General features: G+C 44.5%; 1 protein-coding gene across 2 annotated transcripts in view; it reads left to right on the top strand.

Annotated features, from left to right (window-relative positions):
• The window catches only part of CREB3L1 (cAMP responsive element binding protein 3 like 1), a 79961-nt gene that overhangs the window by 26396 nt on the left and 28591 nt on the right, over positions 1–24974 (top strand). For both annotated transcript variants that reach the window (XR_014567270.1, XM_083751476.1), the window contains exon 2: positions 17797–18025. Coding sequence is in view for 1 of the 2 variants with exons in the window: in XM_083751476.1 (XP_083607602.1) it covers positions 17797–18025 (229 nt within the window). In the remaining variant the exon portion in view is untranslated. The remainder of the gene's footprint in view (positions 1–17796; positions 18026–24974) is intronic.

Raw genomic sequence — 24974 nt, 5'->3', positions numbered from 1 at the left:
TGAGGAGCACACAATCCATCAGCTCCCACCTGGCCTGAGAGGACTCTGTCACTCGTATGTTTTTATTTAATTTATTTGTTCCTGTGTTTTAAATTTTGAAACCACCTTGGGTGCCTTGGCGGTATACAAATCTGATATATTGATGCAGATGAATCAACTGAGTCTAGAAGTTTAAGCCTTTGCTCTCTGTCCAAGAACATACATATTCCAAAGCAAAAGCCAGAGAATGATAAATATTTGGTATAGCCCCAAGAAAGAAATCTCAGTTGGCATTCTCTGTGACAACCGCAGCATGGGTTCTCTGATACACATTGAAGTACAAGAGCTGCATGCATTGAGGTTTTTATTCTGGGAGTCAGAGAGAAGCGGAACATTGTCACACGCATCTAATATGAAATTTCTTCAAAAAGGAAGGGCTTGAAGTAAATTTACAGGGAATTCCCTGACAGTCTTTAGTTTATTACAGTTTAGTTGGCCACACTTAACAGAACCCAGCTGTGTTTCCAACAGAATTAGCCAGTCCTCTCTATTAACTACTTTGCTATAGCAACAAGCCCTTCTAGTTACTGAGCCATGATTATTTCTAATTCTTTCAGAGAAAGAAACAAATAGCCAGGATGAACCCTTAAGGGATCTGAGAAATTGAGAATTCATTTTAAAAGTTTATGGGATTCAATATGGCATTTTGCTGCATGTTGACTTTTTTGCATAGGCTCCCCGCCCCTCCCACCAGATGTGACCATCTTTACCCAGTACTGGAGAGGCTCAGAGGTACAAAATCTGACAGCTAGCTGCAAACGAGTACCGGTACTTGCTAGGGAGCCCCAAGAGAATTGCTGCTTCAGCAACAGCCTGGCTCAGACTGAGGCTCCACCCTTTCTGGCTCTCAGCCAGGCCTTGATCCACAAGCACCTACACAGGCCACCTCCCCCTCCTAAGTAGTCACACACTAGGGGGAGTCTCATGTTGCCCTTTTCAGGAGATATGGGAAAAGAGCTTCTTTTGGACTTGCCCACCATCCTTCACTTCTTTATCTCAAGTGTGCCCCGAGTCCTGCTGCTGTATTAGTGGGGTTTTTATGCTGGTGCTAGCTTCACCTTATGAGGATGCAGTGAATCTAGATGACTAGAATCAGATCTGAAGTCCAAAGGTATTGTTTAGACCAGCAGTTCTATTCCCTTTTGGTTGCATGGCCATTTATGCATGCTTGCACAAATTAGTGCATTTGGGAGTCTTTTTTTTTTTTTACTGTTCTCCTCCTGCTGCAGATCAAATGCTTCTGGGGCAGTGCAGGTAGTGGTAGACCACCCTCAGTGTGATTATTTTTTTTTAACAGATTACTCCCAATGCATAAAACAATTACCCTAATATAGTATTGTTGCTGGTTGAAATCTTAGAGATTGCATTACCAAAGAGTAAATGATTTATGGATTGCAGCCTAGCCCTCTGACTCTTAAGCATTTCCAGGCTCATATGCAAATGTGAAACTTGTGCACCCCCACACTAAGCATTTTTTTTGTTGGTGGAGCAAGTCAGATTTGGACCAGGAGAGCGATTTTTGCAAACATGTCCTTAAGCAAAAGAAATGGAATGTGACTTGGAAAAGCCAGGCTTAGACTACTTGCTAATTATTATGAACTGGCCAGCCGACAACCTTTTCAGAAGTGCAATCTCATAGGCCTGGAGGAGAGTTTGGAATTGCTCAAGAGAGATTTCCAACATCTTGTTAGCTGATTAGTAGATCCACATTAGCCGTGTGGCTTTGTTCCCACTCCCACACATGGTGCATGACTCAAAGGGGGCAGACTGATGGGCCTTGGGGAGGCCAAGGTCCTCCAGTAGGAAAAGAAGTAGTGTGTGTGTGTATGTGTGTGTGTGTGTGTTTGGCATAAATACAACATTCGCCAATGACAACTTTCCAGCAGATCCCTGAATCCAGGGTGTATATGGGATTGTCACTCATCTACTGCCTCTATCCAACACCCAAGGACCTCCTGAATTTGCTGCTTTCCTGTAATGAAATCTGAACCACACGGCGGGAGGGGGAGGCATACAGGAGTCTGGATCATTTTTATCTAGCAACCATCTCCTGTTGTGGCCACACCATGAGAGTGCAGGGAGGAACTGCATGAGCAACCACCCACCCATTCAGAGCACACAGGCGCACAAAATCAAGCTTTTTGTCTTCCTAGCTTGGGTAGTTTGCATCCCTGCTTCATGGGGCCCACCCCGCAGGATGCCCACCGATTTCACTCACTCCTGTGTTCCATGGCACAAAGGATGCAGGCTGTCCTCTCTTTGGAAAGGTGGTCCTTTGGCAGCAAGATTAACAGCACTCAGGGTCAAATGATACTGACATGTGTGTGTATGTGTGGATAGATGATAGAAAGATAGATAGATAGATAGATAGATAGATAGATAGATAGATAGATAGATGATATAGACCAGACTTCATCCTCGTTATCTGCAGAAACGAATGGCCCTGGTGACAGCAGTCACACCACACTGCAGGCTGCAGGCAGGAGGTGCAACTCAATGGCTCCCCGGCGCCTCTCACTTTATGGCTGCACTTTCAGGAGCAGCACCTCGCGCATCCCGGAGATTTCGGGGCTGTGCAAGGGAACTTTCATCCCAGGCAACCTCGCCGGGGCTCCTACCTCAGCCCTGACAAACCGCACGCGGAGCGACTGCTCCATTCTAGCCCTGCACTCCTCTTGATCTGCTCACCGAAAAGGCTTCTCCGTTGGCAGGCTCTTCCCATTGGCCCTAGGTCTCTAGGAGCTGTCCAATAGGCTGATAGGTTTCTTATTGTTTCTTCAGAAGGCCTCTTTTGGGAGCAGGTTAACCCTTTGCAGGCGTTTCGATTGGCTGACTTCTCAGGGAGTTCACTTCTTCCGTTTTGTTTTCTCCGGCTGACCCCGCACCCCTCTGGCATTCTCCCCTAGTTTTCCTTTCGCTCCACTGTGCATTATTTCCTTTGGATCCTTGCAGCAGCTACATCCCATATACTGTCTAGACACAAATAAAATCAAAGCAGCCCCCTCCCCTCAAGACACATATCAGCCAGAACAAACCGTTCCCCACTTCTTTTAAATGCTTGCAAGGGATCTTTCCTCCCCCATTTTTTATTTTCTCTCTTCCTTCTCTCTTCCAATGTTCATATATCACTCAAGGCATGGGGCGCCTCTGTTACATCCCCGCCCCCAATTCAGATAGAAAGTGGATTCTCAAGTTTACACACATATTTCAAATTAAGTAAGGTTAATTAAAGTGCATGACTTTACCCAAAGAATCCTGGGAACTGAAGTTTTGTTAAATGTGCTAGGAATTGTAGCTCTGTGATGTGTAAACTACAGTTCCCAAAATTCTTTGGTAGGAAGCCATATGTTTTAGATTTATGGTGTGCACAGCCTAACCTGGAATTCTTTGTCACAGCTGGTTCTGTTCTAACAAAGACCGAAGCTATCATGCTTGTGAATCACCTTCGGAGGAGCCTCTCACTGAGTACAGAGGGACCATATTTAGACTGTTATACTGTCTTTTGCTTTTGTTACTGCACATAGCCCTTTTCCGGTGCCACAAACACATGGGAAGGGAAGGGGAAGCCTGTGTGAGCCAACTTCCTCCTGATTTCTTAACCTTCCCCATTATGTGGTGAGAGCCCCTCTGTCTGCACAGTTGTTACATGTGGGTGGGTGCTCTTTCAGATTTGATCACCCAAACCCCACTCTTTCCCTCTGCACATGCCTATGATGTCTGAAGAGGTTTACTGATCTTTCCATACATATACAGTACAGTGGTACCTTGGGTTACAGACACTTCAGGTTACAGACTCTGCTAACCCAGAAATAATACCTCGGGTTAAGAACTTTGCTTCAGGATGAGAACAGAAATCACACAGCGGCAGCAGCGGGAGGCCCCATTAGCTAAAGTGGTACCTCAGGTTAAGAACAGTTTCAGGTTAAGAACGAACCTCCAGAACGAATTAAGTTCTTAACCCGAGGTACCACTGTAGTACTTACATGATGGACTATTAAATCTAGTTTATTTCATAGTCATTCTCTTGAATGTGGAGAAAGATGTGTTGGCACATTCATCTCCTCCTCCCCCTTCTCCACAGCAAAGTCTGCTGGCAGTTCAGCGTCTGGCAGTGGTGGGATTGCTGGTAGTAAGGGTGGCTTTTTCCCAGACTAACATAAGGACAGTTCACCTATTTGACTTTGCTCAATAGGGTAAAGCTTGCATCATGCAAACTATTGTGCCACAATTAATTTAGATACTCTTAGGTAGCTGGATATTAGAAAAACCACTAACACTCAAGGATGGTTTCCGCTTACAATTGATCTTTGTGAATCTGTCACTTAATCTTAAATGTAAACAAGGCCACTTTGGGCTGGCAGTTGACTCTTCACCTGAAATCCAGCACATTTTCAAAGAGTGCCAGCATGAATGACTGAAGTGTTCCTGTTGTGATACATCTGATGTCCTGCTCAGTGCTGTTGGCTGCAGGATTTGGAAGCCTCTGGGTAAGTGCCCCATGCCAAGTATTCCACTATCACTGACCCTTCACTGACCTTTGTCACAGTTTGATTTGTATGGCCCTCAAGATGGAGAAGGGAACACAAGCCAAGGCTGATGCTTGCCCCTCTCCCACCATTGCTGGCTTGTTCAGAGAGGTCAGGTGAAAAGAGAAGGACAGCAAGGAGCAGAGGCAGACAGGCTGACAGGTTCCAGGTTTCTGCACTGGGCCTCCTTGCTGAGATGGGGACCCTGGCAAGTACCTGAGAATGCTGGCTCCTGATTCTGCTGCAATGCTCAAACTGTTTTTCAGGAGTTTTTTTGTGTGCCTGTGACACCCGTTGCGGCCCTTATGGGACCCTGCATTAGAAACTTTAAAACCATTGCTTTGGCAAAGATCCTTTGCTGGAAGGAGGTTTGCACTAAAATGAATATGAGGCTTCATTGTGGCGTCTTTAAATGGACAGCGACTAGAGCCAAAGAGAACGTATATTTTACATATTACCTTCCACTGTTAGATCTGAAAATTATTAACACATAGGAAGAAAATACTCCTCACTACTGTCTCATGAATATTTTTCTTCTCTGTTGGTTTTGATTATGTAAAAGTGCCCCCTTATCCCGCCCTTCATTTTTGCTGCTGGCAGAAAAGCAGGAATGTCAACCCCGGAGCCTTTTAGAAACTCAAGGATTCCAGAACTCAAGGAACTGGGCAGGATTCTTTTTTACAACTTTCCTGCAGAAGCAATATAAAAGAAAAAGAGTCTAGACTATTCTAAAGCATTTCCCCTCAGCCAGATCTGTATTTAGAGTATAGGTCATATTCACACCATACATTTCAGGCACTCTTATACCACTTTAACAGTCATGGAATCCCTCAAGGAATCCTGGAAACTGTAGTGCAATAAGGGTGCTGGGAATTGTAGCTCTGTTATGGGTCTTCTAACTGCATTCAGCACTCCTAATAAATGAAACTTAACAAGATACTTTGTGGGGAGCCATGACTGTTAAAATGGCAATAAGAGTGCTGGAAATGTACTGTGTGCATTCAGATATTGACCGGGCATCAGTAACTCTCTGAATAGGCCACAGCTGAGCAGTAGAGTTAGCCCCCTGATAAAGGCAAATGTGCTTTGGGCTGCAATCTTACGCCTCCTGACATGAAAGTAACTCATATTAAGCAGAGAAGAACTTACTTCTGGGTAAGTATGCACAGGATTGTGTGCTGTCAAGGTTTGTTTAAAAGTGATGGGTGGGATTTGCAAAGGGGGATAGACTTCATTTATTGCAGGGGTCAGCAGGGCAGTTTGGTTATTTTAGATATTTTGCAACTGGAAGCAAAGGTAAATATGGCAACTCAAATCTCCATTCCACCGACAGAAGTTGAGTAGATTGGCAGCTGAATTTTGCGTCAAACTAGAGTTGCCATACGTCCGGAATTTCCTGGACACTGACAAGATCTGGCCATTGGAAACAGTGTCCGGGCAGAAATAGCGTTAATGTTCATGAAAATCCAGACGTAAGGGAACCCATGTCGGAAGTTTAGATTTTTGCGAATTTCTTAAAAATAGCTCAAAAACGTCTTAGCTTCGAGAAAGAAAGAAAATACTCAACAACCTTTGTGTCCACAGCTCAAGGGAGCAGGCTAGCTATGGGGATGCAGGGCACTTTGCACGACACATACAGCTTTCTTCTCCCTATACCTGGCAGCTGCTCTCAGCAGCTGATGCCTGAGGTGGATGCCTCACTCTGCCTAACAGTAGGACTGGTCATAAGGATTTTTATCTTTAAAATGACATTTCTGCTGGTATATACTCATTTGACTTGTTCATTATATTTTTATCTCCTATAAAATATAAGGAACCTAGAGTGGCTTGCAGAGTTCTCCTCAAAACTCACAGATTCAGAAAAAAGCTTAGGGCAAAAATCGTTTTTAAAATATAATTTTTGCAGAAGCTGAATATATATACCTCTTTCACATTCTGTATTTTCCATGCCACTGAAGGGTTTCAGGCACCCAACTTTGGATAACATCATTTCATTTTAGTAGAAAGAAAGTCTGCATATAATTCTACCAGACAGTCTTCAAGGGGTAATCATATTAGCAATGGAGGATAATTTTGCCCTGTGTTTTAAAGTGTGCCAACCAAATTAGCAGTTCCCAGACTTCTATGCAGATTGCTAACTGCATTCCAATTTTTTTGCTTGCCAAAAAAAACATATTTCAAGGGGAAGGACGTGCAAAATCATTTCTTTTGGAGAAAATGTGCACAAAATGCATATTTTGGGGGAAGGTGCATAGAAAAAATGCAAAAAAAATTGCATAGAGAAAATTCTAATTTTGTGCGCGTTTGTTTTACAATCCATTTTAACAGGACACAATCGACTTATGGAGACACTGACAGGGAATGAGAAAAAGCTGATCTAGCCACCCCTGGGCTGTATATACCATCAGTTGCATTCTGTTCATCAGCTATTTGACAATCATGCTCTTAGCAAAATAAACATTCATGCTTCACTTACCCAATAAGAAAAAGGTCATATGTTAAGTCTCTTTGAACTTGCAGCCCCAGTTGTGGATTGCAAGTGACATGTGTAGCAGTGAACAATCCACAGGCCTCGAAAATATCATTCAGGACCAAAGTGTATGAGGTTACACTTCGTGATCCATAACCTCCAACTGCATCTTTTTAAATAGAAATGTAGTCTGTTTTCCTTATAAGTGTTTTTCAGTGATGGTTGCTTAATTTTTCCTTAGCATGAGAATTTAGTGTGAAGTACACATAGTGGGTTTGCATCTAATCTGGCACCAGCTCAAGGAAGCTCACTTGGTGCTCTCGTTGGACATAGTTTGTATCATAACACTAAACACCTTGTTCATGTTTGTAAAAGCGAAATACCTACTTTATTTTCTCAGGGCTGTTTCACAGTCTCATGTCTGCTTGAAGAAGCTTAACTATTCTTTGTCATGATGTCATCTCTTGGTATGTGATTAGCCAGGAAGCACAGACATCATAGCTTGAAGTGAGTTTGCAGATTGTGGTTTGTCTAACGGTGAGTAGGGTATCTCAACTGATGGTTTCATTAGTTTCAGCTATCGCACCACCTTGGGAAGCTGGTCTTCATGTAGCGGGGAGTGAATTTATGAAGCTGAGTGCTGAGAGGATAGAAAATAGAAGCAGCTCTAAAACCATGGCTTGCTTTTTGTACCTTTGGAAGCTCAGATAGTAGTTTGGGTCCTAAACAATGGTTAGCACAAGCCATGGTTTCACATGAAGTCAGAATTAAGTCATCATAAGAGTCAGATTACTGGGTCTTTGTAGAGCCTGCCCTACCATTAAGCAGAACAAGGTGACCACCTCATGCAGGAGATGCTGGGGGAGAGCAGTGGCAACTCTCTGGCGCCTCCTCCTGAACCTCCAGCTGTTTCCTTCTGTTGAAAGACAGAGCTGTGTATGCCATATGAGCTGACCCAGCTCCCCTAGACTTGGTGTCTCAGGTGCAGTGGAAGGTGCCATCTTGTCACTTAGTGTTGAGTTCAACTGCCATTCCACTCAGCCTCTGTCCATGAAATGAGGAGGGTGCGCCATCTTGTCCTTCATCTCAGGCAGCAAAATATACTGGGCTGTCTCTGGGTCCCTTGGCATGTGTACTTGTTTTCAGTTAATGCTCATGTGTTCTCAAAAAGACAGGTTTGTCTATCTGATTATAAAGGTAAAGGTAAAGGGACCCCCTGACCATTAGGTCCAGTCGTGACCGACTCTGGGGTTGTGGCGCTCATCTCGCTTTATTGCCCGAGGGAGCCGGCGTACAGCTTCCGGGTCATGTGGCCAGCATGACTAAGCCGCTTCTGGCGAACCAGAGCAGCGCACGGAAACGCTGTTTACCTTCCCACCGGAGCGGTACCTATTTATCTACTTGCACTTTGACGTGCTTTCGAACTGCTAGGTTGGCAGGAGTAGGGACCGAGCAACGGGAGCTCACCCCATCACGGGGATTTTAACCGCCAACCATCTGATCGGCAAGTCCTAGGCTCTGTTCATGCTAAAAACACGTGTGAAGTAGCCATTGGATGGCGGAAAGCATGGACGTCCTAAAGTGAAATATTCATGGGCTAAGAACAAAGAGAGGACAGGAAGGGTAGAAATGTGGGAACAGGCTTACAGTAATCGTGAGGATCAGGTTGGAGGTGTGTTAACCAGGTTGCAAGACCCACATGCTGCCTGTCTCTTGTTAACACTGTCAGGCTGTCAGTTTCACGAGCACTAACATTCACCACAATTTTTTATTAAGGGAGCAAAGAATGGATGGAGGCATGCAGCTTCTTCTTTTTTGGAGTGTAAAAGAAACCTCAGCTGTGAAGCTGGCGTGTAAGGTGAGGGGGGGCTGCTCATTCCTTATTGAAAGCAGAGAAGGGAAATGCAGATGTCACAGCTGGAATTGGAGATTTATCTTGGCAGGCAGAGAAGGAAAAATATATATTTATTTAATAATAAAAAGTAAAAGAGAAAACTTAGAAGAATCCCCTCCCGGTTTGGCACAGTTGGCCAGCATGAGGAGAACCTCTGGTTTTCAAGCAGCCTTCGTCTCCTGGATTTGGGCTTTAGTCCAGTGGGACTGGCCTTTTGCTGGCTTCTTTTTGGAGTGAGTTTTAGTGTAGAAAGGTCAGGATGGGGAGAACTTATTTGAATCTGAAGCAGTGGTGGTAAGACTCTTTCCTGGATTTTTTCCTTTAAGGTGAAAAAACGGTACAACCCTGAGGAAAAGAAATGAAGAATTCGGGTTTCTCAAAGGAAAGGGGTTGCCCAAGCAACAGAGATGAGTTCACATTTGTATATTTTCAGCTTAACTCAGGGGTGGTCGAAGTGGGGTCTTTCTCATGTTGTTGGACTCCAGCTCCCAGCAGCCCCAGCCAGCACAGCCTGCAGTCAAGGATGCTGGGAGTTGTAGGCTGCATACACACTTATGTTTAAAGCACATTCCTCCACGCCAAGAATTTGGAGAACTGTAGTGTACCGTTGACAAGTCACCTATTCCCAATGCCCTTAACAAATTACAGTTCGGGAGTGGGGGTGGGCTTTAAAGTTATGGGGTGTGTGCTGCTATAGTTCACCCACATCTGAAAGGCACAAAGCAAACACTCCTGGCTTAACCTCTGACACAAACTTTTATGCTCAGAAGGCAAAGGAGCAGAACCAGCCCGAGACATTTTGCTCCCTGAGGCAGAAGACAAGATAGCACCATCATCACCCTTGCATGGCTTCCATGTACGGAAGCTGACAGGGCTGTAAGTTGAATTTTACTTCAGCTCTGGCAGTGGGTTAGTACCACTTGAGGGTGGTTGAGGTGATGCATGACAGGCACATATAGCTCTGACATTCAGCAGAGGGAAATGGCTCATGAGGAACTGCCATAGGGGTGGGGTAGGGCTGTTGCTTCTGCCCCCAGCACCCGCTTCTTGAGGTGCTTGCCTCACCCTGCCTCATGGTAAGGCCAGCCTTACAATGGAGATTCACAAAGGCTTGGGCCGTGTCACTCAGGCAGCCTTAGCTCATCTTGTGGTGATGAGAACATGTGGTGAAAATATGTTTGGAAGACTTGGCCTATCATGCGTCTGTCACTGGGAGAGTGTCGTACCGCAGCCAATGACTGACAGCCTCACATGCTTGCTTCAGGAATGAGATGGCTTAAGCAGGAGCAGATTTTCTTACAAAGTTAAAAGATTGCCTGCCTTTGGAGAATGATGCCTAAGTATGAGATCAGGAGGTACGGTATATCTTCCCCATCTCCAAGCTCATGGGAAAGAGTGGAGCAGTTAAGAGCGGCCTGAGACTTTGGCTTGTGTCAGGAAATCGGCGCAGCCCCACTATGGGTCTCAGTGAACCTTGGCTGCCCCCATCCTGACTGTTCATTGGTAACGCTTTGGAAACACATCTTGTGCTATTTCTTGGCTGTGAAATATGAGGGGTGGGGGAGGGGAGGGGAGGGGAGGAGGGAGAGAGAGAACACACACACAGGGGTGAAAGAGAGAAGCAGATAATGGAGCACTAAATATGGACTTGGTGCTTTTAACTTCAGGCCGCATTGGGAAGCAGCTTTCCCTACAAAACGATGTTGGTCCCTTTCCCAACTGGCTTGCCTCAAACTGGTGGCTTTGCCTGAAGGCAAGTTCACAGAAGCCACAGCGAGGTTCACTCTTGCCACTTGTCGCTTGCTGCAAAAGCCGTCTTCATTCGCTTTTAAATCACTCAGTGAACAGTTTGTAAGGATGTTTATATGGTTTTGAAAACAAGCTAGAATCTGGATCTGGAGGAGGCTGCAGAACTTCAGCCCAAGATCTACATGAGTGTCTGCCTTAAGCCCTCTTCCTAGTTATATTAATTCATTCCATGGTTTTCCTAAGTGCAAAAGAGAACAGGCAAAAGTCTTTAAGCAGGGATGTGGGATCTGTGACCCTCCAGATGCTGTTGGACTCCAGCTTCCACTGGCCCCTCCAAGCATGGCCAATGATCAGGGATGGTGGGAGCACATCTGGAGAGCACCAGGTTCCCCACCCCTTTCTTAAAGGCTTTACGTAATCCATAATGTTCTCCATTATGCTATATTGGACTCCAGTCAGTGCTTGATTGATGTTATCTCTGCAGCACACCCTAGATGACATAAAGTGATTGTTTCATGAAGCATTTAGTCATAGGTTATATAGGAAGAGAGAGCTTCTCAGTTTAGTCTCCTGACACTCACATAAGAAGCAATCATGGCAGAGCCACTAGGATACAACACAAACAAATGTAACTTCCTTCTTTGAAAGAAGATATATATCCCATCCAGTATCATTTATATTTAATCTGGAAACTTTCTTGTAGGAACTGAAATATATAGTAGGAAACACTGCTGAACCACCTTCCCTAAAAGGGAAGTCTAAATTATTTGGGGCTTTTTAGTTTAGGAAAACACCACAACTAAGAGCAATGCTGTGATGGCAGAGGTTTCTGTTGAGGAGATACATGTGCTGGGCTTTGCTAGATCGATGATCTGGCACTGTACTACCTAATCTACACACAGGCAGAAGATACCACTGGTGGCTTCCCCATGGGAGGTAGTTGGTGCATACCCTCAAAATTGAGGTTTTGGGAGGCGGGGAGGAGAGGGTGGGGCAAGGCTCACCGGGCCAAGAGTCTGCTGGATCCCATACCCCACAAGTGCTGGAAAAAACAGGATGTCCCATTCTTTTCCTGCAAGAGCATGGTGGCCATTTTGGGCACCATGATCTCTTGCAATTTTGCACTGAGATCTCACCCCGAAGAAAGTGTTCTTTTAGGGGCTGCAGTCTTACATGGTGCCCCAAAAGGCAGGCCTTTTGTGTTCTGTGAGCTCACACTGGTCACGTAACTCATGTAGGAGCATGGATGGGAAGACAAGCATCCTGGTTTGAGGATTCAGTATGCACAGGATCCTAAACCAGTCTAGCTAGCTGCAACAGACCTAATCCAGGTCTCTGCTGCTGCTGGTGCTGCTGCTGCTGGCTGGAGCTAGTGCAACAGAAATTCATGGTTTTCCTGCCCTTTCATCTCCCTCACTGGCTGGAGCAAGTGGCAGAATTCTGGATGTGACATTGGTGTTGCTTTTTGCTCCATCCATCCCCATTGCTGTCTGCCAGGGGTTTGGGGAGGACATGAGGGAGGTTTTTAACATTTTGTATGGTGTGAAGAGGGAGAGGCGCTTTTTGCCTCCTCCTCATACTAGAACTTGATGGTATAGAGTGAAATTCAGAACAGACGAAAAGTACTTCTTCAAACAACACATAATTAATTCATGGAAATCAGTGGCATAAGATGTGGAGATGGCCACCAGCCTGCGTGGCTTTAAAAAGGGGTCGTGGACAGGTCACAGTATTTTTGTATGGAAGTGCAAACTCCAGCCACCAAACATGGGCCTTAGCAGAAGGGCAAGTCAAGAGTCTCTGATCTTGTCAGGGGGCGTTGCTGACCATCTTTCAACTCTCTTCAACCTTTGATTCACCCTGCTGAATATATGAACTATGATTCACCCCTGAATCTGTTGCCTTGCCTTGAAATTAAATAGCATTTTCCAAATCTGGAGTGATCTGGGAGTGCTTTCTTCTTTAAGGGTGTCTGTGCCTCATACAGTCTTTGGTAATGACCATAATTATCCCTTATCCCAGTGCATAAACTACCTTAAGTGCAGAAAGCACTTACCTCTGAAAAACCCATTCTGAGGCACACCATGGTTAGTGCTAAGCTGGTAAATGAGTACTTGTCCAGAGATAAAAGGGGCAATCACTGATGAGGAAGCATTTGCACTTGCAAAAGGATCAGGATAATATGCCAATGGGGGAAAGAATCCTAGAGAGGGAAGGTCCATCAAGTCATTTAAACCCTGGTGCTTCTCCTTTCCCTCCTCTGGCTCACCTCTGCAGCATCCTTGGTGCACTCCTGGCACAGTTATCTCCATTTTAGCCAGCTGGGCCAATCCCTTCTGTCCCACAAGGCTCCATGTTGTGCAATGGCCTGGGTGAAGGCTCCATCTCCTCCTCTCCTGGTGCTGGGAAGCTAAATGGCTCACATCGCTTCAACCGCCCCTGAACTTGTTATTCCATTGGACACTGCCAGGGCTGGAGTGTGGCAAGCCAACCACCCCACCCCCACCCCAGGAAGGAGTTGATCAATCTAGGCTGAACCTGCAGGGAAGACTCACAAGGGCAGAAAGTCTTTCTCCTCTTCTGTCCCATGCAGACTTCCATATCTTGATCCAGGCCTGCTTTCAAGATCTTAAAATATTGCTTTCACCTAGTAGTTTCTTTTGAGATTTATATTAGCCACCCCATATGCTGTGATTGTCATGTATAGACCTTTTGTATGCATTTTGAAAAATGTCACCAGTGCTAATGGCTGGGTTGGAGTTGTGTGCACATAGAATTCCCAGTGGCAGCTTCTTTCCTGCCTGAATATCTGAATATCTACCTGACTATAGTCCTCTTCCAGCTACACTCCAGAACTCTCTGCTCTTTTCAGTACATGGCTGAGAACTGATTGTTTTAAAAGTTACCTGATATCTGTTCCTTTAAGCAGTCTCTATGCAGCCTTTTCATTGCCTTGCTTCTATTTACATAATGATATTATGCCAGAGCAAAACAAACACACACCTTGCTATTGAAACAGGAACTTACATTGTAGTATCCGGGGTGCCCAGCTCAACTCCTCCCTCAGTTTTTTTGAGCTGGCAGGTCCTGCTCAAGGGATTTCCTCACGGGAGAGAAGGCCAAACAATGACCACCCTCCTCTCCAGTCTGGATAATAAAAAGCAAGCAGTGTGCCTCAGAGTGGAATTTTAAGACCATGCACCACACACTACAGAGCACATCTTTCCTTTCTGATGTTTTGTGTAGAATACCATATAAAGTACGGTGCTTACTTCCCACCTTGAAATGCTATCTTTCAATCATAAATGGATGCTCTGCATCAGAACTGCAAACCAAGTAGAAAAGTATTTTATATAATATTCAATCAGAGTATGACTGCACTCTCTCTCTCTCTCTCTCTCTCTCTCTCTCTCACACACACACACACACACACACACATATGTGTAATTATGCTTACATTCAATCTACTATATATGTAATCAAGATGATCAATAATTTAATTACTCCATGCATCATATATCAAATAGTAGTATTTGTCAAGAAACAACAGGATCAATATATTGTGGTGAACATCATGTTGTGGTGAACATCATATGTCTTCAAAAAAACAACCAGCACACTGGATACATTGTAAGGAGTAATTAGATTTCCAGCTAAAAACACTCTCCACAAAACACATCTCGGGTCACAATAACAACCTGTCTAGTTAAATTGCCCCCTCCCCCAGACTGCCTCCTAGTGGCTGGGTCTGGCAAGTGTCTCAACACAAAGGGGACTGTACCTTTCCATCAGCAGCAGGAATGTGGACAGGTCAGTTTTTGATCCATCTGTATGCAACAGCAGCATTAGCGGGGGGGGGGGGGAGTCACAGTAACCTTTATGTAGCATGAAAGGATATGGATACTTTTTTGTGTAGGGGAAATGTAACATGTAAAGCATCCCTGCAATCCTTTCCCCTTTTTGTGGGAGTCATAAAGCCAGAGGCAGAGGTTTGTAAATGCTGCAGGGTACCTCTGGACCTCGTGACCAGCACTCTGAGCTTTACAATGTATTGGAATGTAATGACCCTATATGGCGATGGGGTGCAATAAAAGCTTGGCCGGATGTAGGTAAGATGAGATTGGCAAACGGCCATGCGGCTGGTCAGAACAAAGGAGAATAAATCGGAGAAGGGCAGACAGAGGGGCTGCTCTCTCATATCATGGAAATATTACTGGCTTTCTGCGTCTTTCTGCATTTTTTTACCCTAAAGAAGTGCCACTTGTAATGGCAGGCTCCAACACCTTTTCTAGGTTCTTAAGAGGGTAACTTCTTGATTACTGCTTGATGAATCCTTTTGTCCCCTGCCAGCAAACAATAGTGTGCCATATGGAAAGATCTGGGGTATTTTTTTAAACTATAAAATGTGGATTTATTGGAATGTAGTGCTATACTCATATTAATGTTACCAGGTCATGTTAATGTTACTAAGTCATAGTTAAACTTTCTGAGCAAGCCAGATATTCACAGGCATCATGTGACTTTATTCTATTTTTCTAGGACTCTCAAAAGATGTCCGGAATCCTAAAGGATATTAAAATGTCACAGCCCTTTCCTTTTGTTTAGCTTAAGTTCCTTCTTATAAAGATAGACAGAAACATCTGGCCTTGTAAACTCCAGAGGGACATGGGTGTGTAATGCTGTTTGAGGAACATACGGGAGGGCTTGTTATCTCAGGGACAATATCTGCAGAGTACAGCATTTGGAGATGCTTCTCTTTAATTTTGCATGGGGCTTTCTGGGTAGTTTTTCACCTTTAGTTAGACAGATGGATAGATTTTGGACACCTGTGGCAAAACTGCACCATAGCAAGCCTCTCAAATGTTTGACACCATGAAAACATATGAGCTGTACGGTGCTTACAGCATAGAGATAGAAAGGAATCCCAACTGGTCCTAGCCAGGTAGGAAGACTGCAGGGCACAATCTGCATAGGGTAATATGAGTTAGCTGCAGTACTGCATTTCTGGTCCCTGAGGAGCTGGTGGGGCCAGCAAGGAAGACTCAAGAGGTCACTGTGAAAGCTGTGGTAGAAACAGGTTAGAAATCTGTTAAGAGCTGAAACGTATACCAGTAATCTGGTGGGACTTCATAAAACCACTAACAAAAATAGAAAAGCTTTTTGTAAGAAGTGTTCCACTGACTGCGTACACGCCATACAGGTAAAGCACATTTCCCTGCCAAAGAAACTTGGGAACTGTAGTTTTTGGGTGCTGGGGTTTGCCGTTGTGTGAGGGGTAAACTACAGTTCCTGGGTGGGTGGGTGAAGAAATGTGCTTCAAAGGCTCCTCACGGGGTCTCTGCCATGGGAGCATATTCACCCAGTGCTTTTCAAGCTGCACTGGCTCCCGGTGGAGTACAGGGTCAGATTTAAGGTGCTGCTTTTGACCTTTAAAGCCCTTCACGGCCTAGGACCCTCGTACCTACGGGACCGCCTCTCCTGGTATGCCCCACGGAGAGCCTCAAGGTCCATAAATAACAACACCCTAGTGGTCCCAGGCCCTAAAGAAGTTAGATTGGCTTCAACCAGAGCCAGGGCCTTTTCAACTCTGCCTCCCGTCTGGTGGACCGCTCTGCCTCATGAGACCGGGGCCCTGCAGGATCTGATTTCTTTCCCCAGGGCCTGTAAGACAGAGTTGTTCCACCTGGCCTTTGGCTTGGAGCCAATTTGATTCCCTCCCTCCCTCTCTCTCATTTATTTATTTATTTTTCCTTTCTTTTCCTTCTCCTCCTGCGATGAGGCTACATTTTAATATTTTAATGTTCCATTATTTTAATGTTGTATTTTATTTTTGTTTTTAAGTTGTAATCATTCATCTTATTTTTATTATTGCTTGTAAGCCGCTCTGAGCCCGGCCTTGGCTGGGGAGGGCGGGATATAAATAAAAAATAATAATAATAATAATTATTATTATTATTATTATTATTATTATTATTATAAATGTATGTGCGTATGCAGCCTAAGAATGTTGAAGGAAAAAATGGTGTTACACCAGTGTTTCTTGCAGCAAGCATATAACATGTGGGCATTATATACATGCATGTCTTTTAACATCCATGTACACACATGTTGGAACCCTTTCCCAATCAGGGTTTCCAGATGGACATATAAATGTCTTTAAAGAGATATGTTTATCTGTGTTTGCTGCAAGAAACATTAGAGTTTCCCCTAGCTATTTGGTTATTCCTTTCCTAAGTGGAAATGTCTTATACAATATGCCTAAGAAAGAAATACTTTTTTGAGGGCCAGACTTCATAATAATCCAGTAGCACCACTATTCATATTAGCTGCTTCATCCTCCGCTTATTTGGGAAATTATGCTAAAATTGGTTGCCATAGGGCTCACCCAGGCTTCTGTTTGTCCCACCACTTTTCCCCAGGAAAAACCAATCTTTACTGCTGAATCAGAGCAAATGTCAATTGTGTTCTCCACAGATGGATGTTTGTTCTGATTCAGCTCTAAAGAGTGGGTTTTCCTGGGGAAAGTGGTGCGGCAAACAGAAAACCGCCGGCCACTGTCACTGGACTCAGCTACATTAGTCAAAAATTAGTGTTTTGAATGCGTTATAAACATGCAACACCAGATGGTGCTGGAGAGGGAGGGAAATTATTTGCAATTTTTAAATTATAACAATCTAATTTCTGACTTATTTATAGCATTTTCCCCCTGTGTGTAGATCCACCCACTGTCATTGTCAGTTTGAAATAGTGTATGCCAATGGTGACAAACCAATAATTCTGATATCCACAGTAATTGATAACATGAAGCTTGTTGCTGAAAAAGATGTACAGATGGTTTGTTATGAGTGCCGAGAAGAAATGGGTCCATTAAATAGGGTTAGTTAAATTAAGGTATAAACGGCAGATATATCTTTGTGGATATTGTCTGGTTCGTTCTTTAAGAAAACAACAGCTTTCTGTAGCTATGAAAACGGTAAGAATAAAAGGATGAATATAGCTGCTTCTCTTCCAGATAATTTGACTCCTGATACATCTGGCTTGGGATACGTTTCAGTAGAAGGCCCTCTAGTCCCTTACGGAGGTGATGCTTAATGCTCTTCTTTTTGCCCTTTTCTCAGCATTTCTCTGAGAACTTCGACCACTTCTCCGAGAACATGGAGGACTTTTCCAACGAACTCTTCAACAGCTTCTTTGATGACCCCATGCTGGTTGAAAAGAACCCTTTGCTGGACATGGATCTGGACCCTCCTACTCCTGGCATCCAAGCAGAGCACAGCTACTCCCTGAGCGGAGACTCAGCTCCCCAGAGCCCCCTCATGCCTGTCAAGACAGAAGACAATGCCAATGGTGAGCGCGCAAGGTCCATGCATGCCGGTTCGAGAAACGTGTTCCTAAACCTCTTAAAAGCCTACCGTGTTGCTAGCAGAAGAGTTGGTTCTGTTAGGTGGGTGTGTTCTCTTTCAAATGAACCATTGCCCTTGAAAACAGCTGATCAGGCTACCTAAAAGAGATGGCCCATACCTTTACTTTCAGGAAGAAAGTTTAATTCCAGGCAATGAATTTGATCCACTTTCTAAAAATTGATTTCTTATTTTTAAAGGGAGAGGGAGAGGAATGAGTAAAAGTTAAAATAAAATTGAAGAAAGAGAAGAGGAAAAAACACATCATTATCATAAACAAAGGATACTAATGATAACAGTAGACCACCAACATTTCACATTGCAGATACAGTGATGATTGGTACAGAAATCTTTGATTCAGTATAAGCCCTCATTATGTCTAGATCAGCCTTTCTCAACCTGTGGATCCCCAGATGTTGTTGAACTACAACTCCCATCACCCCTAGCTAGCAAGGCCAAACCTCAGGGATGATGGGAGTTGTAGTCCAACAACATCTGGGGACCCACAGGTTGAGAACCGCTGGTCTAGATGGATGCTTATGTGAAATATGTTTGAATGTAACCAATTTGATCTACTTTTAATTGATTTGAATCCACCTAATAATAATAGAACTGGTGTTGCTCACTTAATTGTCCATGATACATACAAATACCCAGTGGCGGAGCTTCATGCTCTGACAGCGGGAGGAGGAGAGCAGGCGGGGCGGGGTTGGCGTGCGTCCTGGGGGCATGGCGTGCTACCTGCAGGGGCGTGGCGCCCATCGCTGGGGGCGGGCAGCCGCGATGGCACCCCACCAGGATCGCGCTGCTGGCGCGCCGTGCTCACCCCGCACTCCTCTTCCTCCGCCAGTGCCAATACCCCATTAGGCTGAAATAGAAAAGTGTGCAGGCCTCTTCTCCCTCCCTTCTTTTTGGAGACATGTTTTTCAAGAATCCTGCTTCCTTCTGGTAAGAGGTTTGGAGAAGTTGAATGAGCATGCCAAAACCAGGTAGGAACAGCCCAGGAAAGGAAAAGTAGGTAAGGAAATAAGGCTGCAGTAATAACCACACTATGTGATCCTACCTAATCTGCATTTCCTGAAACAGTATGAACTGGTAAACAACTATCCTTCGAAATTCATACATTTTGCAAGTCTCCGTCCAAATAATGTACATAAAATGCATATACTATGGGAAAGTGTGAATAACATATTTATGTGCCAACTCAGCCACCTTTACAAGTGCCACATAATACTGGCACCAGATCTGTAAGAACTTTATCATTTTGTGTGGCAGCACTGAAACTTTGAAACTCCCTGCCTATTGAAATCAGGCAGACGCCTTCACACCTTCACTGTATTCCTTCACTGTCTGCTGAAGACATTCTTATTTAGACAAGTCTACCCAGACATTTAGAAAGTTTGTAGGAGTTTTAATTTCTATTTTATTGTACTTTTAACCTTCTGTATGTTTTAAATTAGGACTACATTTTTAGTGATAGTTTTATTGTTTTTCTCTTCTTTGTAAACCACTATGAGATTTTTTTCTACAATCATGTGGTATATAAATCTTATGCAATAAATAAAATAAAATCCAAAAATAAATACCAGTGAAAAGAACATGCAAAATGCATTATATTGGGGGGAAATGCTTGCAGAAATGTATATATTAGGGGAAAGACACATTAACTGCTAACAAATTTTTGTAAGGACTTTAAAAAGAAATGTTTTGTGAACTGATGCGGAAATATGAGGAGCTAAACTTAAGATTGGAAAAGTTAGAAACAGTGAGGAAGCAAACTTGACAGTTTTGTGTATCCCTACTAGGGAGCATCCTAATTGAACACAGTGGGACTTACACCTGAGTAAACATGCATGAGATTATGCTGTGGTTTGCAGCAAACTAAAGAAAGCCAATTTCAGCTTTCCTTGCTTACCAAGTGTCCTTTGCTCAGAGCGGCAGTAATGGAAGAAACAGAAATTGACCATTTCAAATAAGAACTGAGCTCTGTTATATGAAAATATATACCAGACTTAACAATGACCTTTGCTTCTTAATCAGGGCTTGCAACAACAGACTAAACAGGGATTTTGGCTTCATGACTCAGTAAGAGTCACTAACCCACTATTTTAAGAGAGGGAGAGAGAAAACTTACTGCTTTATCGTCATTTAGTGTGAGAGTTAGTTGTTTCCATACTGGATCTGGTCCAAAAACATGACCTCCCACTAGCGTACTATTCACTGAACATTACAATGTGTTCCCATATTTCAAAGCAGTTCTTGCTGCTTTGAGCCGTATAGTAAGCTCCTTTGGGGATATATGCTGGGGTCTTGGTTCACTTTATCTGTTTCTCCATCCATCAGACTTAAATAAATCATCAATGTGGTTATACAATAGAGGCAATGCAGGAAAAAAATAACGTTGGTGTTTAGGATTTGTTTGGCTGAAACTTTTAAGAGCCATTTGCCTATGTCCAGGCAAAGAATGAACAACCATACTGAGGGGAAATGAATGGACTCCAACAAGTTTTGTTAGGATCTTTATTAGAATGTTTAGTTTGAAATATAACTAAGTCTAGATGTGATGGAGCACCCCAAATGGGCCAGAATGCCTTCTAAAAGTCAGATAGTTGTTTATTTCCTTGACATCTGATGTGAGGGCGTTCCACAGGGCAGGTGCCACCACCGAGAAGGACCACTGCCTGGTTCCCTGTCACCTCACTTCTCGCTGTGAGGGAACCACCAGAAGGCCCTCGGAGGAGGACCTCAGTGTCTGGGCTGAACGATGGGGGTGGAGATGCTCCTTCAGGTACACCTAGCCTAGGCCATTATTGAACAGCAAATGGAGTCCCTCACATACAAGATTGCACACATTGCGTACAGTTATATATGTGGGTTTCCTTTCAGATGTTCAATGGCAAAGGACCACAGCTCAGTGGTAGAGATCCCCTTCTTCACTTGTGGGGCATCTCAATATTCACACAGCCTCTGACATCAAATTGCCAAGTACTTCTAGGAGGCTAGGAAGCTGCCTTCTCCTGAGGCAAAACATTGCCCAGTCTAGTTCTGTTGACACTGACTGGTAGAGGCTCTCCAGGGTTTCAGACTACCTGGGAATCCCATGGATTGAGCCTGGGAACTTCTACTCTACCACTGGCCTAACTCTAAGCTCCTCCTCTTGTGTCAAGGCCTGTCCTGCTGCAACCTGCCTGGAAAAAGTTCTGTAAAACTCATGCATCCCCGTTCCAAGAAGGAGGCCTAATAAAACATGTCAACTTGCGCTCTTCCCCTCCCCCTCTGCCAGGCTCTTGGCAGCAGCAGAGAAAGGGGACTCTTAGGTTGTTGGGTGTGGATGCACAGACCTCTGTGCCTCTCCTGGCACTTTTGGCTTGGGCGTAGTAGACACAGTGGAAGCCGCTGCCTGCAGCCAGTGCTTACTGGCGCGTGTGGAAGACTAAGTGGCTTTTTTACTTACCCGCAGATCTCTCGGTAGGAGACGGAGAGGAACAGTCATTTCAGAGCCTATTTTTAAAACAATTCATTTTAGGATAATTCATGATGGCAGGATATTTTTAGAGCAACCCCAGCAGAGGATCCTGTAATTTGTGGGACCATGTGGGTGTCCCAGCAGTTGAAGGACAGCAGCTGGCCTGAAAAGAGAATGGCACAGATTCAGTATACACAAGAGAAGAAAAGCCTTCCTTTCAGCAAAAGCAGGGAATAGGTTTCCCTGCTGTGGTCAGGGATTATCCATGCTGAGTGATACCAAACATTAAGAAGAGAGGAGGCAGAGAAATTTCCCTTTCCTCCCTCCTTTTGGTAGAGCCTTCTTTTACTTTTGTTTTTATTATTTATTAAATTTGTATACCACCCTTCGTCCGTAGATCTCTTAAAATGGAATGATCAGGGCTGATCTAGGGAAAGAGCTTGCCGCATGCCAAACCTTGTCTGCGGTTTGTACCACTTTTCACTGTGTGTGAGGGAGTGTATGCCAGCATGCTTGGGAAGGTAAGGTACTCTCCAGTGGTACGCTCCTAGGACCTCCCCGATCCACAAGATGTGCATTTTGGTAACTGCAATATTTTCATACAGAATGCAGCATGTATTCAGGTTGTGAGCTTCCTCCATGGGCTTCTGCTCAGAACAAACCTCTCCTACTCAAGATCGAGACCATCGATAAAACAGGATGGCTTGTGTCTTAGCGGAAGCCATGTGCACAAGGCTAACCCAAGGCATTTTGCTGCCTGAGGAGGAACAGCAAATGTCCCCCCTCTCAAATCAAGGTGTGTAGTACCCAATTTATTTTGGCAGCTGAGACAGAACCTCCTACAAGTGTGTCTCCCTAACAGTGCAGATGCAATTAAATAACTAACAACCGGCTGCTCTTACATGACACCCAGAATCAGCTGCCTGAGGCAGCAGTCTTGTTCTGCCAAATGTTAGGGACGGGGTGGTTGGGTATGCTAGCTGCTTCTGGGTTCTGCTACAGTTCTTCATTCTGAAGTGCATTTCTTCATAGCAAAGGTGGGAGACTATGGCACTGAGGAACAATGGAACAGCTCTGTAGTATGGAGTGCCAGAAGTTCCTTTGCATGCTGCAGCAAGCACAAAGGCAAGATGAGAAAAGAAGACAGTACAGTTAACAGCTTTCCCTGACTGCTCATCTCCAATACCCTTGCACAGCTCTGGAGAATCAACGGGTTCCCGCCCCCCAAATATCTTTAGATTACGAGTCCCTAGTGTTTATCACACACACATTCCAAGTATCTGACTATATGTGGAGTGTCCAGGGGAGATTGCTCAAGCCAGTTCTCTTGGCGCTCCTAGCACAGCAGGGTGCAGCCATCTGGGGATGGACCAATTAGTCTATTTCTGGTCCATGTCAGTTTTGCATGTGTTTATTCATAAGTCTGCCCTGTTTGTGCATTAATCTCCCCCCGCCAGCATGCAAAGACTATTTAAATATCTATTATGTCTTAATAGGCAATATTCAACTGAGTTGTACTCAAAGTACTGTCTGGCTGTACTGCTTTTTGAGGCAAGGTTTGATTTTTTTTGTTAAAGAAGTAAATTAACCACAACACTGTCTGCTTTAAAACAAACAAACAAACAAACAAACAAACAAACAAACTAGCAATAAGTAAATTTAATTTCACAATGGATCTGGCAATACTTATTACAGAGTAACTGCAACTGTCCAACTCCATTTAACAACATTTATGAGTGCTGCAACCCCAGAGTCGGTCACGACAGGACCTAATGGCCAGGTGTCATTACCTTTACCTTTACAATGTGGATAAGTAAGTGAGGAAGGGAAGGGAAGCAGTATGTAAGTGACAACTTGTGCTCATTTTCAATATACCCCTCCCCCACTTTTACAGGCAATATTTGTACTGAGCCTGGCCTATTTGGATAGATCGTAACACCTTATTATTTTGCATGCACACCCTTATTTCCTTTTATGCCTGGAGAGCTTTTTTTGAGCAATAAGCTATCCTTCTCCTGGGATAGCTCAGTTGGTAAAGCATGAGACTCTTAATATTAGGGTTATATGTTCGAGCCCCACGTTGGGCAGAAGATTCCCGCATTGCAACAGATAGGCCAGGTGTAGGCAGCCTAAGGCCCGCGGGCTGGATGTGGCCCAATCGCCTTCTAAATCCAGCCCGCAGACGGTCCAGGAATCAGTGTGTTTTTACATGAGTAGAATGTGTGCTTTTATTTAAAATGCATCTCTGGGTTATTTGTGGGGCATAGGAATTTGTTCATTCACACCCCCTCCCAAATAATATAGTCCAGCCCACCACATGGTCTGAGGGACGGTGGACCGGCCCACGGCTGAAAAAGGTTGTTGACCCCTGGGATAGGAGAAGGTAACCGTTGCAGTCCCTTCCAACTCTACAATTCTATGATTCTAAAATGGTCTCATTCATGGCTACCTAATAATAATAATAATAATAATAATAATAATAATAATAATTTTTTATTTATACCCCGCCCTCCCCAGCCAAGGCCGGGCTCAGAGCGGCTTACAAGCAATAATAAAAACAAGATGAATGGTTACAACTTAAAAACAAAAATAAAATACATTAAAATAATGGAACATTAAAATATTAAAATGTAGCCTCATCGCAGGAGGAGAAGGAAAAGAAAGGGGGGGAAAAGAGAGAGAAAGGGAGGGAATCAAACTGGCTCCAAGCCAAAGGCCAGGCGGAACAACTCTGTCTTACAGGCCCTGCGGAAAGAAATCAGATCCTGCAGGGCCCTGGTCTCATGAGGCAGAGCATTCCACCAGGCCGGAGCCAGAGTTGAAAAGGCCCTGGCTCTGGTTGAAGCCAATCTAACTTCTTTAGGGCCTGGGACCACTAGGGTGTTGTTATTTATGGACCTTGAGGCTCTCCGTGGGGCATACCAGGAGAGGCGGTCCCGTAGGTACGAGGGTCCTAGGCCGTGAAGGGCTTTAAAGGTCAAAAGCAGCACCTTAAATCTGACCCTGTACTCCACCGGGAGCCAGTGCAGCTTGAAAAGCACTGGGTGAATATGCTCCCATGGCAGAGACCCCGTGAGGAGCCTCGCTGCAGCATACTGTACCCACTGGAGTTTCTGGGACAGCTTCAAGGGCAGCCCCGCATAGAGCGAATTACAGTAGTCAAGCCTGGAGATGACCGTCGCATGGATCACTGTGGCCAGGTCGGGGTGGGAAAGGTAAGGGACCAATTGCTTGATGCGGCGAAGGTGGAAAAATGTCGCCTTGGCTGTTGCTGTAACTTGCGCCTCCATGGAAAGGGAGGCATCAGGGATTACACCCAAACTCTTAACAGAAGGCAATGGCACTAATTGGGACCCCGCAAGAGAAGGGAGTTGGTCCCTCATCCCCATGCCATCCCGACCTAGCCATAGGACCTCTGTCTTCGAAGGAT

Source organism: Podarcis gaigeae, assembly GCF_964106915.1.
Source record: "Podarcis gaigeae genome assembly, chromosome: 1".
NCBI lineage: Eukaryota > Metazoa > Chordata > Lepidosauria > Squamata > Lacertidae > Podarcis > Podarcis gaigeae.
Note: the sequence above shows the minus strand (reverse complement) of the source record. Positions and strands in the feature narration are given on the sequence as shown.